We start from the raw sequence: 14,233 nt of genomic DNA on the forward strand, positions 1-14,233 counted from the left end.
GCCTATCAGAAAAGCATACATACATATTATTATACCAATAGACCCACATTATTGGATGTCCCAACCAACAACTGATTAATGTCTCACGCTGGTATCACCAATAACAAAACAAAAAATAAATAATAATCTCTGTACTTACAGGGGGGATCTCCTGTCGTAATTCCGCTTTTTTCTTATTTCTTTTTCTATTTATTTCTTTTTTTCTTTTCTTCTGCCTTTATCCTAATCAGCTATTTGCAGCCGAAGATTCTGAGGTGCATCGATTCCTCTGTTTCAATTGATCAATACGTAATGAACAAGACATGGCCATCAATCATGAAATATTATTCCTTTCATTTTCACAGGGCTCTGTGTTGACCATTTAGCTACAATAAAATACACATACAGCTCATTCTTGCACGCTATTTAAACATAAAATATAATATATTCACTCTAATTCTAGTTTACTTTTTGTTTGTTAAGAAAACCTCTCGGTTTTGCAAGACCAGATTCGCCAATTCTTGGATTTCTGTAGTTTTGATACTGGCAATCAGTTCGTAAAATGGCTCCAAATTCACTGAAAGGTGCTCCTTTTCATATTCAAAAGCCTGGAGAATCATCTCAAACTTGTCGATATCCTTCACGTATCTTGCTTCGATGGTACTGATGTTTTCATATTCTAACCACAATTCCATAATTTCTAAGGCAGCCGCTTCGTTGTAAGGCTTGATCAACTTCTTGGTTAAATATTCCATCGTAGATATTTCCCGATAATGCTTTTCATCTTTACCCACCTTAACATCCTTAGGGGTGATATCTCCTACTAAAGATTCGGCCATATCATGAACTACTGCAATTTGAACACACCTCGACCTATTCAACACCACTGTTTCCCTTTCTGGCGATAAGATGTTCACAACTTGATCAGGTAGGAGAGTCAGGATAATACTCATACGATACATATGATCGGAAATGGACTCACATTCCTTTATATTGAAATCTAACCATCCAGTACGTTTCTGTTTTTTCAATAACGAGATGATCTCAAGAAAAATTATCACATAATTGGCACGAGTGATATTTGGGGTAGAGAGCATTGAACGGATGGATTCTGGAATCGCATCTTCTGGATTCCAATCATATTCGACTGCCATGGTCGAAGAGTATCTATTGTATATCTGTGTATGGGTATTCCTGAATCTGGTTGATCTATATTTTTTTTTTTCTCATGCTTTTTCTCATGTGTTTTTTTATTGTTTTTTCTCTTTTTCCTTCTTTTTCCCTCATCACATTTGGGGGTTTTAGAGAAACCACTCACAAGTGGGAAGCTCTTCTGTCTTTAAATAATAAAATCTGTAATTTACTGAATCAGCAAATAAAGTACTTACATATTACGAAACATAGAGAACATATATCGCGTTATTGACATATAGAGAAAAAGTTAAAAACGGCATTAATTATATTTTACATAATTTAAGCAATCAATTCAACGACACCACCGGCAGCCTTGATCTTTTCTTCAGCCAATTTAGAAACATATCTAGCCTTGACAATGACTGGGACTTCTGGCAATCTACCCTTACCCAAAACCTTACCGTAACCGGCAGCCAAAGTGTCGATAACTGGAGCAGCAGAAGCGTTAGAGCTCTTCAAGTAAGTGTCTCTCTTTTCTTCTGGAATAAGAGTCCACAATTTGTCCAAGTTGACAACTGGCTTCCAGAAGTGGTTTTGTTGTTTGTGGAAATATCTCATACCAACCTTACCGAAGTAACCAGGATGGTATTTATCCATGTTAATTCTGTGGTGATGTTGACCACCAGCCATACCACGACCACCTGGATGCTTTCTGTGCTTACCGATACGACCCTTACCGGCTATAAGAGAGGTTAGTAACAAATCATAAACTAACAATAAAAAAATTCATTGGATGAGATTGGAAACCTTAGATGATGGTAATTTTCACTCTTTAAAAAATTTGATTCCAATTATCTCAACTCATATATTTTTTTTTCTGTATCATCACATCATTATTTCATCGTTATACAATTGTCTGTTGATACCAGTAATCTTTTCCAATACCACAAAGCCCATTCTAGACACATTAAAAATTAATCCCACAAGTATAAACATGAGTCCATTCCTTTTCCAATAAGACATTTTCCAAAATTATAAATCATCATAAAACCAAACACTTCATGAGTTTTCCTAACATAAAAGATACCTTTGGAAGTTTAACTGTATCAAACATGTAGTATTATAGTATCAAATTTTCGAAATCCCATTAATTGTTCTTGTAAAAAATCATCCCCAAATCACCATCCTCATAATCAATGAATTAAATAAACCAGACTCATTGATAGACTACATACCGGAGACGTGACCTCTGTGTTTTCTAGTTTTAGTTAATCTGGTTGGCATTTTTAACTAATGATACTTCTGGTGATATCAAGTTAGACTATGATGATGGTTGAAAGAAAAATTTCAAGTATTTTTTTGCCTACTACCAAACTGGCATCCACCCACTCAGGCAAAGAAAACGCAGCCCGAAAAAATGAGGGCCGTTTAGAAAGAAAAGAAAATCACCCACAAAACACGTGTGTGTGTGACACTCACATTTCACAAGCCCTTGAATTAAGTTAATGATATACACGTGATAAACAAGAAACCAATTAGGGCTAAATTGTTTCATTTTGGCTAAATCAAAAGAAAAAAAAACAGGTAGGGAAAAACGAGGAGCTTCTAAGTATGGGTCCGTTTGGAGACAGCAAATAACGATATTGCTTAATCTATCAATTTGATCTAGTTCAAAATCGCATTTTTCTTTTTATTTCTCTTTTAAGCACACCTGCCTCATACCATATAAATTGAACTTATTGCGAAGGATTCACTTCCCTAATATTGACACAACCAGTATTCATACATTATAAACCTTTGGATCATTGGAACAACATGCTGGAAGATCCATCATCCATGATTCTTCCTCCTTCAAATTCTCTTCCACCTTCCGTGGTTACCGAAGAACCACTTGAAGACCCTAAAGAAAGTAGCAATAATAATGATCTGGAACAAAAACATCATGAGACTAATGATATCCAGGAAAAACCCGAAAACAGCGAGCCTCCTTTCCATGAAAAAGAGGAAAGTGCTCCAGTAGTAGAACAATCCGAAGAGGATGAAGATTATGATCCTGCCCATGAGGACTTTTTCACAGAAACTCAGAAAGATGGAAATAATACTGATGATGAAGAAGATGATGACGAGTACAATCCCGACACTGAATTTGGTGATGATACTGTTGTGGAACAACAACAACAACAACAACAACAACAACAACCAAAGAATAAGGAAGAAGAAGAAGACCCATCATTGGCGGAGTATGTTATGTCGATACCATTTATCAATCATCCATTGTTCCTTCAACTTGACGACACTAGTAAGAAAGTATTGATTGAAGAATATACCAAGAATCCAAGCGATCTGAAGTTTGACATTTTCAAAGACTCTCTGGTGACTGCTGTTAATTTGAATACCAGTAAAAATGAACCAAATGATGATGGAGCTCCGGAACCTTATGATGAAAATGATAGCAATGGCTCACAAGAAGCTTACTATAAATCCAGGAATAAATCTTGTAAACGCCCAAGTCTTAAGGATCCAATGAATTACCAAGAATTAGAAGAGTATGGCAATTTCGTCAGAAATGAATTAGAATATCTTACTGCTGGCAATTGGGATAAAATGCCTCCTGGGTCACGAATGTTCATTGGAAACCTACCAGTTTCTTCTGTAACTAAACAAATTTTGTGGAGAATTTTCAAGCAATATGGAGAGGTTGTACAAATTACCATCAAATCAAATTACGGGTTTTGTCAATTCAAAACCGCTGAAGAATGTGCTAATGCCATTAAAGGGGAAAGCAGTGTCCCATTACATGGTAAAATGATGTTGTTGGAAGTTTCAAAACCTCAAAAATCCAAGCTGTCAACGACAGAAGACCGCCACCACATTTCTAACCCTCATCTGCATCCAGCAAGTAGGATCAATACCAGAACCAAAAATGGAGGTTCCGAATATATCCCACTCTCCTCCAAACGAGCTAATTCCCATCACAGTACTTATGATCAGAGAGCAGGCAATTCCAAAAGATCAAAATATGATGGAAGCTCAAGTAATATTAGCGTTACTAAAGGGGGTTATTATAATTCGAAAAACAATTTCAGACCTGGCACGGAGTGTCAAGTTTATGTCAAGCATGCTGCCGACCCTAAATTGGTATCATTTTTATTATCTAGATTATCATCAGCCGGTCTCTCCGTCAATAAAACTGATATCAGTCCGCAAATGTCATTAAAATCTTTGATTAATGATGCTGCGTATTCTGGGGTCTACGGAATAATTGTTGTCCACAGGGATGGGAACTTGGATGTGCAAACATTTGAAAAAACCGATGATGGTGGAGTTAAGTTTGATGAATATCAAGCAGTATCCGTTGATGTTGCCGTGGAATTGTTTATGAGATCAAGAGGGTCTAACAGTAGGAACGGTGGTGATCATGGCCAAAATAATTACCGTCATCCTAATAATAATCGTAGAGGGCAAACCCGCTCATATGAGAACTATGACCAAAATCGACATAATAACAGTTTCAACGGCTCTCAAAATTCGTATGGAGGTAATCCAAATATGATGCCGGTTGGCCAACCATCGTATCATCAAACCCAAAGAGATTCTCCTCAACAGTCACATGTGAATCCTGATTTGATTCAAACCTTAAGTAGTTTTGATCAAGGATCGTTGCAGAATTTGTTGAGTTTAGTTAAGAAGCTTCCTGCGGGTAGTAATGCGTCTAGTTTCAATGGATTTTCACAACCACAACAACCACAACAATCATACCAACAGCCACCACCCCCACCAGTACAAAATCAATATCAAAGTCCGCCTCAACAGTTTCAACAGCAATACCAATCTGGGCTATCACCATATCAGCAACAACAGCAGATGTCTCCTTCTTATCCTCCTCACCCTCCTCCTGCTCCACCTAACCAATTCGATAACAGTAACACCACCAGTAGAACCGATCCAAATAATATTCAAAGCTTGATGCAAACTTTAAAAAGACTTCAAGGGAATTAAAATAAAGAGCATCAAGAAATGACTTTAAAATAACAACATTTGTAACTTGTATCGAGTCATAAGGTTTACAGGTCGGCTAAAAGAAATAGTGGATACTCTTTCGTTACTATTTAATGTATCATACTTGATTCACAAGGTTTCTGTAAATTGTAGTATTCTTTTATTCCATATTACAACGTCCAAAAAAAAAAGTATAAAGAAGCGTCTACCTATTTTCCTTTGATTTACACAAACAATCGACAACTGCGTTTTAAAAATATATTACAAAATACTATGCATTGAAAAGGAAATAACTAAAAAAAGCCTATTTTCTAGCCTTCTTCTTCTTTGGTTTGACTTTGAGTTGGCTTTCATCTTCCTCTTCTAGTTGATCCCAAAGGTCATCTGCACCATCATCCTCTTCTTCATTAGAATGGTCTTGTTCATCATCTTCTTCGAGACTTCTCTTTTTATCGTTTTCTTCATGATCTTCCTCCACAAGATAAACACAGCTGATTCTAGACTTGACAAATACTTTAGCAATCTGTTCCCTATCTTCTCTTTCAAAAACTCTGACATATTTGTCTAGCCCGCCAGTGACCACAACATCCATGGTACAATAAATGGATTGAGTTGCCCCCTGGGCTCCGACAAGTTTACCCAACGATCTGTTTTTAACAATATTGTATTTGATCACTGAATTATGATCATCGCTAATAACAATGGCATCGTCTTGTACTCCAGTTTTCCCGATCCCCATGGTCAAAATTTTTGGTTTTTTGTTTGGAGTGTTGTGCGGGGCGGGAAATGCTATTTGATTCGACACCGGTTTACGACCGTGTGAAGTATCGTATTTTCTGATTTCTCCATAATATGTCGTAGTCAAGAGTTCCAATTTTACGGTTTGAGATTTGAATTCATCAGGGGTTGGGGTATGATCTAACTTATTGGTCTCTTCGTTAAAAAATACGATATTGGAAACCCATACCGGCACTCGAAGATCCAATCTGTCATGCTTAACATTCTTGGCCTCGTAGAGCACCAAAGGTTGAGAGAGCTTCAATGATTTTGACTTGGATTTTCCCTTCAATTGTTTTTGTTTGTGGTCTGACAACTCTGTAGCGACTGAGATGATACGAAGATCCTCATTTTCTCCACCATAAGCAAAAATCCCAAAGTTAGCAGTGCTGTCAACAAAAGCATGCACTCTGGTACGTTTTAAATTCACCTGAATCACTGGCACATCGTTATCGAATAAAATTTCTGGAATGTTTCTGGTGATTTTGATAGGCTTCTTTGGCTCGACAAGTTTCTTTGGGTCTTTCTTGCGAGCTGCTATCGACTCTTCAAATTTTTTGTCTCTGGCTTCTGCCTTTTCTTGGTATTCCTTTTCATGCTCTTCAATTTCCTCTTGGTCTACCTCCGAAGGAATTCCTTCGACAATATCGTCAAGGGAGATAAAGTATGCGTCTCCAGATTGGGTAGCAGCGTACAAAAACTCATCATGGTGAATATTCAACGCCACAAATTTAGTTTCGTAACTTGGGGCCTCTCCCAGTTTAGTGGTATCATTTCCTGGTTCTAATGGGATACTTTTTACTACGGTATAATTATTAACGGTCGATGTCGAGGTGAGTTTCAAAATTTGAACCGTATAATTATTTCGCACAATCGCCAATAATTTATGGGAACCATGAGTAAAACTGATAATTTTTGCAATTCTATCAGATTTTTCCCCACCATACTTATACGAAGTTATGGAGATTGGTTGAATTCCAGTTTGCTTTGAAGTATCTGTTCCATGTTCACATACAATTTCTAAATCATCATTAGTTAGCTTCCATAAGTATCTATGTGTTGAAATAGTGTTCTTGACATACCTTTAAAGCTAGATTTATCATCTACTGCAACTAAAAGTCTCATTGTTATTGCAATAATCAAAGATGAGGAATTGATTTCGATGTACTGAGTAACTTATTCCTTCCAAAAGACAGAAAAATATTGAAAAAAAAAAAAAAAAAAAAAATTTTACGGCACGTGTAACTCAACAGGGTCCAGCACCCGGTGATTCCCAAAGATCCATGGTTTTGAAACTTTCTGCTTGACAAAACAACATAACATTGAAAACTATAATATAAAGTAAATACACTGAAAATGATCCTAAACACAGAAATGATAGGCTCATCAAGGAAGGTTCTCCTATCATAATTCATCCTTTTTTGGAGTGGCAGTATTGCCGATAACATCGCCTTCTTCGACACCAATATCGATCTTGGCCTCCCATTCTCTAGCCTTCTCAAACCCATTGATACCATGTTGATAGTTTCTGAAAACCTCATGCATTTTTTCTACGCTAGTTTCCACAAATGGGCCATGTTGAACAATCTTTTGATCCAAAGCTTCCCCGCCAATCAAAACAAAACTAGCGTCTTTGGTGGCATTAGCTGGGTTTTTACCTTCAATATAGTCACCATCTCTGTTGAAGAAAATTGCATTATATTGGTCGTATTCCTTGTCGTTGATGGTCAACCCACCTTCCATCAAATAAATAAAAGAGTTGAAATCAGCTGGAACTTCTTGCTTGAATTCCCCACCAGGCTTAACGGTATAATGGTAGTAACAAACTGGAGTGTACGCCAAGTCTCTTAATGATCCGATACCATAAGATGAGCCACTAATAACTTTGACCTCAACTTTATCATTTGGTTTGGCGATCGGGATTTCCTTTTTTTTCAAGTCTCTGTATCTTGGCGGAGTGTTCTTTAAATTTTCTGGTAAGTCCACCCACAATTGCATGCCAATACACGCTTGTGTTGGATCATCTTTCAATTTAACTGGGATTTCACTATGAACCACGCCTTTACCAGCGGTCATGAATTGCAAATCACCTGGATACAAGATACCAGCACTACCGGTAAAATCTTCATGGGCCATGGCACCATGCGTGATATAAGTGATGGTCTCTTGGCCGTGATGAGGATGTGATGGGAAACCACCAATTCCCGGGGTGACATGGAAGTGATCAAGCATCAAGAAAGGTGTGAAGTTTCTTAAGTTGATAGTGCCGATCGATCTTCTGACTCTGGCACCGCGGCCTTCTGCTTGCTCTCTAGCAAGGAAGTACTTGAGGACGGTTCTTGGATTCATGTTGCCAGACATATATGGTAATGATTGTGACGGATTGTTTTTCTATTCTTTTTGTGAATATTATTGTATTGTAGATAAGTATTTTTTTTTTTTGGAACAGCTGGATTGAGAAAGTGTCAATTTCCCCGTGTTTTATAGTCCAAGTGGGCCTTTGCTTTTACATAATCGTGAGTAACCGGGGAGGCTTATGTAAGCACACTAAGTATTATTCAGCCTTTGTCCCCCATTACAATTCTGTCATATATTCTGCAATTGATAATGAATGACTAACCTGCTATTAGCACCACTAGTTGATTACAGGCCCTATTAAAGTGTATGTCTGGCTGGTGCTTCAATAATGTTGGGTAAAATGTCTACCAGACACACTGACACCTCCTCCAACTATTTGTGGGAAGAAAAAAAAATAAAAAAAAAAAAAAGGCCAAATGCCATTGCTCATCACACAGGTTTCCTGAATAGCATCAGTGCTGTAACAATGAACGAATCTGCAAAGCTGTCTAAAGAGGTTTGCGCTATTCTAGAAGAGAGTTATACCGACTTTGTTGTGAATTCCAACAATGACTTTTTATCGTTTGCCACCGTAATTGACTTGCATTTATCGGCCCCTCAAAACTATACTGACGATGAAAACTGCGAAATACTCGACAAATTGTACGAAATCCTCGACAAGGATAGAGAATTGTTGAACAACATTGGCTGGGATATCCCTGATTTGTTGATGGAGTATTTCCCTTCAAAGAGCTTTTTCTTTGTTGCTCCGTTGGCCAATAACACAAAATTGCGTTCCATTTTCAAGACCTTTGATTTGTTGGCAAGACATGGTAATGCAAAAGAATTGTTCTTAAAGGCTTGCGAGATCTTAGAGTCTCTAAGCTTCCAAGACGATGATCAATTTTATCAATTGTTTATTGATGACGCGTTGAAGTCCCAAATCGATGATGAATTGAGGGAAAAGACTTTGAACTTGAAATTTCATACAATATTTGAGTTGTTGAACGCGTGCTTCAAAAGAATCACTACATTATATCCTTCCAAATTTTTATTGATGATCGCCACCAGTGTTTTGAAATATTTTAACAATAACGTTATCTTTGTTTCCAATTCATCATTCACTCTTAGGAGAATTTACACTTTTGCAAGAGACTATATCCAACCACAAAAACCAATGGCTCAGGATTCGCTAGACGCCGGTGAAGCTGCTAGAATTTCGCAGGATGAAGATTATCTTCAAGGGAAAGTTCTTCAGTATGTCATCACGCATGGTGTAGAGATTTCCTGCAAATATTACTGTCTGAGTTTCTCGACCCATTATTACAATCATATGGTTTCTGATCTGCTTAACAAAAAATACCAAACATCTAATGATGAAGTGCCGGCATCAGAAGATTATTCTCAGTACAAAATCGAAGGGAGCTTATCAATGGGATATCTTTTGCAAAGGATCTATGACTTGGCGTTATCGTATGATATTGATGTTGATGAAATAGCCCAAAGCCAGCTTATTATGAAAACCGAAGATATGTTCACTGAACTTTTACAAACCTCGGTTAACCCTGCTAATGTTAATGGTATTCAAGATCAAATTTCTGAGAGAATATTTGATACTTGCACAACTAGTTTTGTGAAAAGCTTAGCTGGTAACCTTGATAACACTGGGAACTCTACAAGCTCAATAATTAAAGGCATCCCGGTTTCTTATATCGGTTGTTTTATGTTATACAGCTTTAATCAATTTTTAAAGTTCGCAGACGATAATGAAACATCGATAGCAACACTGAATACTAGCTTTAAACAATTAGTTTTTCTATCTCTAAGGTATCTTGTTCCGATTATAAGCATTCAAGAACAAATCAAGAATAAGGAAGCGCCGACAGGAAGAAAGAAATTTTTGAGTTATGATGATAATTCTAAAAAAGATTATGAGGATGAGGAAGAGGAAGAGGAAGAGGAAGAGGAAGAGGAAGAGGAAGAGGACGAAACAGAAGAAGAAACAGAAAATAAGGAGGAGAAAAAAGAAAGAGAAGAAAAAGAGGAAGAAACTGCTAAATCACTTGAGGTCTATTATAGTAACATGAATTCTAATTTTAGAATTAATCGTGCAAATTATTTCCATTCCATTCAAGATATTATGATTTCTTGGTCATGGTTTATTCTTTCAACGTCATCGACTGAAAAAATTTCCAGCGAAATTTCCAGCCTCACCAAAACTCTCACTCCGAATGGTTCGTTCAATATTATGCAAATTTTTGTCAAGATTTACCTTCAATGTCTTATTTCAATTACTCAAAAATTGCCAGCTTCCGATGCCAGTGAACTTGATGTCAAAAAATATATGAACTTCAAGAAGATTGTTATGACTTACGTGATCAGACTTTTGTCTATGAGTGATGAGCTATTCAGTTGGGATTTTGTTATGAGTAGCCTCGAGAATTGCCCGTATTTGAGTGTGAAGGTGGAATTGATAAATGTATTGAAAGATCTATGTATCAGAAGAAAAGTGACCGATGGTTCCTATTCTGTATCAAGACCAAATTCTTCAAGCCCAGCTCATGTGCAGAAACAGGATAACAAGAATCAAGGAGAAGGATCGTCAAAGATTGAAGCATCGATTAAAAACCTTGCTATCGATGAACGTGCCACTGAATCACCAGAATTTTTGAATGGTGGATCAACGAAAAAAAGTCCCCCAGTATTGCCGCCGCGTACCCTCGGTCCTTATTATATCAATTTGACTGATGGAAGAAGAATTCGCTTATTGAGAGAATTAAACCAAACCCTCACTGCGCTTTTTGGAGAAGATGGTGTATCAAGCGATGAAGGCACAATTGTACCGCACCATGAATTGGTTAACCAAAGAGTTGATGGAGAAGCTAAAAAAAGAGAAGCTTCGGATACTGATACCATGCAGTTGTTGTTGACTTACTTAAATTTGGTATATTGTGTCAAGGAACAGTTTCTTTTGGACGAGTTGAAGGATTTGAATGAACGTATTGCATCATGCGTGGGGCAATTTACTGATACACAAATTGAGGATAATAATGTTGTGTTACTTGGGTTGTTTAATGAATCTTTAAAGGTGTTCACGGAATCCAAACAGCCAAGCACAGCATAGAAAAAGCCAGGGAACTCAGCGGATAAGTATGTTTGTAAATAAATCAAGATGATATTACTAATTACTATTTTGCTTATTTTTTTTTTGTATATCTTGGTGCTTAGCAAGGATATTTATTATTGTAGTGGAATTGATCTTCTGTCTGGTTTCTATGGACATCAATTGGAAACACAGATCCCCAAAATGCGTGAAAAAAAAAAAAAGTAATTGGCTGTGATACAGCGGTAGGGAGAGACACTAACGTTTTTTTTTCTTTTTTTTTGATAAATATTTTGTTATTAGCAATACTGATTGTACAGTTATGGTATGTATAAATGGATGATCCCCGACAATAAACGTTAAGTACTCAGTGCGTGCTGATCCCCGTATCGGGAAATGCTGTAATATATGATTGACACTAAGATTTTCTAATCAATTTGCTTTATTTCTTGGGCACTTTTTAGAATCGGGGGGAAGGAATCTTGTCAGCCGTTAAAAGAGTTCTTATTACCTTGGTTAGTCTACAATATCTATATGAATGATCTGATTGATTTACGAATTTCCCTGATTCATGAAAATATTCGTATTATTTTTTTGTATTTTTTTTTTTTTTTTCAATCCCCAGCGTATACGAAAATTTTCGCGTAAAAAAGAACCCGCAAAATGGAAGGAGTGATATTATGGTTCCATTCTTAAATACGGTTTGTATATTATACTTTTGAAATGAGCAGAAAGAGAGAAAGAAAAGAAAGAAAACAACAACAACTGAAAATTAAGGAAATAATTACTTATAATATATCTATGAGAAATGAATGAAAAAAATAATGAAAAAAAAAAAAGCACAAAAATTAGGGGTCAGGGTTTTTTAAGAACCGTAAACCAAGTTAAGACAAAATGCAATTAGAACGCAACAAAAGATACCACAATTTCGTAAAACATGCAACTTCGTGATTAACTGGTTTTTCTCATGAGATGCGATCCCATATAATATTCTAGAAGATCGTCGGTTCCAGAATTCACATTGACAATACCATGACTATTGTCCATTCTCCCATAGTCTAACCTATTGTAATCATTGTAGCCAATCACCGGTAGTTCCAGAACTGGAGTATTTAGAATTGCTTCTTCTTGTCTTGGAAATTGATTTACGATTTCTGGAAGGGATTTGTAATGATCGTTAGCATCAAAGTTGTTTTGGTAGTGTAGGCCGGTCATCATATTGTGATTGTTTGATTGAGAGGCATTCATCATAAGATTATCTTCAGAAGTTGGATTGAAAAGGTTTTGATGGGCTTGAGGGTATTGCATGGGGAACGCCGTATTTGGTTGTTGTTGTTGTTGTTGTTGTTGATTATTACTCAACTTTAAAGCATCTTCCATCGATATTGTATTGACATTCAAGCTGGTAGAACGTGAACTAGAACACGAAGTCAAATCTGGGATGTGAAATAAGGGGGGTGTGGAGTCTCTCGTACCATTTTCAAAAGGCTCAGATAGTAATTGATCAAGTTGGAAAGCTTCATCAGTCAAATCAAACGTTGATATCATATCAGTTTCTATCGGAGGAAAAGTTTGCGGATATTCTTCTGAGTTCAATCTTGGCTTCTTTGAAGAAATAGGGAGTTGTTGCTCAGCCACCAGTCGTTTTCCAGTTTTCCTCTTTCCGTAATGATTTACAACATCACTGGAAATGATACCATCGCTCTGTAAATATTGGGCATCGTCAATGATGATCTGATCCTTTATGGTTTGGGCATAATACTGTTTCAATAACTCTAAGATGCCGCCATTTTTTCCGCCACTTTCAGGATATAAATGACCTGGATCCTTTGGTTCACATAGCTTATTTTTAGCATCCAACATGAGTTTACGTTCTTCTTTTCTTTCCTCACTATAATACTTTCTTCCAGAAAAAATTTCGAACGGGGTGGTCGAGACCAAATTTAATTTCTCAATATGAGGGCCGTTTTGAGTATTTTGCACCTTGTATAGTTGGAATATGAGACGATAGTTTCCTTTGGACTTGATCCCCAAGTCATTGAATTCGAACACTAAAGAGTGAAAATCTGTGGTATTTTTCTCTTGAGAATGATGTTGATTATTGGGCACGGCGACTTTATATAGTTGCCCAACAACAATTTTTGTAGAGTTTAATTTGTTATCCTCTATCTTTCCAGTGGCACAATTGTATAATGATATCTTAAGGAAATAATACCCAATGACATTTTCGGTGATGAAACGTTGATACCTTGATCTTTGTAGATCGTTGATCTGGCCATTATTGTACTGAGCTTTCAATGATAGGGTCAATACCACCACTGGAAAAGGCTTCATATATTTTCTATGGCACACATTGCCAGTGTAACCAGAGATCTGGCGAAACTCGGGAGATTGTTGATTTGACTTGCCGCATTCACGTCCATGGAGTGGGGTTTGGAGGATATGTATATTGTGATCGATATGATGGTTTTGAATGGTGTGATAATTAGAAGGGGGACTAATTTTCATTGACTTACGGTAGCGGACCATCTGATCTGGGTGGTTTGATTCTTCTTGGATGATAGATGATAAATATGACCCTCAGAAAAAAAAAATAATGTGTCAAAATGAGCTTTCGACAGGGTTCTTTGTTTTATAAATGCTGCCCAGGAGGTGCAAGCGAACCAAAGGGAGACGGATTGGCTTTTCACAGTGAGACTGCTTACCCAAGTATATATACATATATCTATAAAAAAAACTGAAAAGGGAAGCACGAGTTGACGGTGGTTTTATATCTTCTTTTCGTCTTTGTCTGCAAGCGTTCACGGTGAGGGAGGAGGAGGAGGGGCAACCGCCAGGGAAATAAGGTTTTCGGGATGTTGGCTACTGCCGCGTGTTAGTGCATATTATTGCATGAAATATAAA

The 14,233-nt window shown here is 37.0% G+C and overlaps 7 protein-coding genes across 7 annotated transcripts; 2 read left to right on the top strand and 5 right to left on the bottom strand. All coding sequences in view use genetic code 12, as the record gives it.

Annotated features, from left to right (window-relative positions):
* Window positions 1-443: 443 nt before the first annotated feature.
* Window positions 444-1,133, bottom strand: DASC09_047460 (HD domain-containing protein; the record flags this gene model as incomplete). The annotated part of the gene is made up of 1 exon (XM_064998345.1): window positions 444-1,133. One exon carries the CDS (start codon window positions 1,131-1,133, stop codon window positions 444-446), a length of 690 nt encoding a protein of 229 aa, XP_064854417.1.
* A 319-nt stretch (window positions 1,134-1,452) lies between these two features.
* On the bottom strand, window positions 1,453-2,397 carry RPL28 (60S ribosomal protein uL15 RPL28; the record flags this gene model as incomplete). The annotated part of the gene is made up of 2 exons (XM_064998346.1): window positions 1,453-1,853; window positions 2,349-2,397. The coding sequence occupies 2 exons, from the start codon at window positions 2,395-2,397 to the stop codon at window positions 1,453-1,455; spliced, it is 450 nt and encodes a 149-aa protein (XP_064854418.1).
* Window positions 2,398-2,928: 531 nt separating this feature from the next.
* Window positions 2,929-5,112, top strand: DASC09_047480 (Nab3 protein; the record flags this gene model as incomplete). Its single annotated transcript, XM_064998347.1, has 1 exon — window positions 2,929-5,112. The coding sequence occupies one exon, from the start codon at window positions 2,929-2,931 to the stop codon at window positions 5,110-5,112; it is 2,184 nt and encodes a 727-aa protein (XP_064854419.1).
* A 304-nt stretch (window positions 5,113-5,416) lies between these two features.
* NSA1 (ribosome biosynthesis protein NSA1) lies at window positions 5,417-7,014 on the bottom strand (the record flags this gene model as incomplete). The annotated part of the gene is made up of 2 exons (XM_064998348.1): window positions 5,417-6,909; window positions 6,972-7,014. The coding sequence occupies 2 exons, from the start codon at window positions 7,012-7,014 to the stop codon at window positions 5,417-5,419; spliced, it is 1,536 nt and encodes a 511-aa protein (XP_064854420.1).
* A 279-nt stretch (window positions 7,015-7,293) lies between these two features.
* DASC09_047500 (pirin family protein) lies at window positions 7,294-8,250 on the bottom strand (the record flags this gene model as incomplete). Its single annotated transcript, XM_064998349.1, has 1 exon — window positions 7,294-8,250. One exon carries the CDS (start codon window positions 8,248-8,250, stop codon window positions 7,294-7,296), a length of 957 nt encoding a protein of 318 aa, XP_064854421.1.
* A 463-nt stretch (window positions 8,251-8,713) lies between these two features.
* On the top strand, window positions 8,714-11,350 carry DASC09_047510 (Ybp2 protein; the record flags this gene model as incomplete). Its single annotated transcript, XM_064998350.1, has 1 exon — window positions 8,714-11,350. One exon carries the CDS (start codon window positions 8,714-8,716, stop codon window positions 11,348-11,350), a length of 2,637 nt encoding a protein of 878 aa, XP_064854422.1.
* Window positions 11,351-12,280: 930 nt separating this feature from the next.
* On the bottom strand, window positions 12,281-13,858 carry DASC09_047520 (uncharacterized protein; the record flags this gene model as incomplete). The annotated part of the gene is made up of 1 exon (XM_064998351.1): window positions 12,281-13,858. One exon carries the CDS (start codon window positions 13,856-13,858, stop codon window positions 12,281-12,283), a length of 1,578 nt encoding a protein of 525 aa, XP_064854423.1.
* Window positions 13,859-14,233: the final 375 nt, after the last annotated feature.

The sequence above is a fragment of the Saccharomycopsis crataegensis genome (genome assembly GCF_037102585.1).
Source record: "Saccharomycopsis crataegensis DNA, jcf7180000000084, whole genome shotgun sequence".
In the NCBI taxonomy this organism is placed as follows: Eukaryota; Fungi; Ascomycota; class Saccharomycetes; order Ascoideales; family Saccharomycopsidaceae; genus Saccharomycopsis; species Saccharomycopsis crataegensis.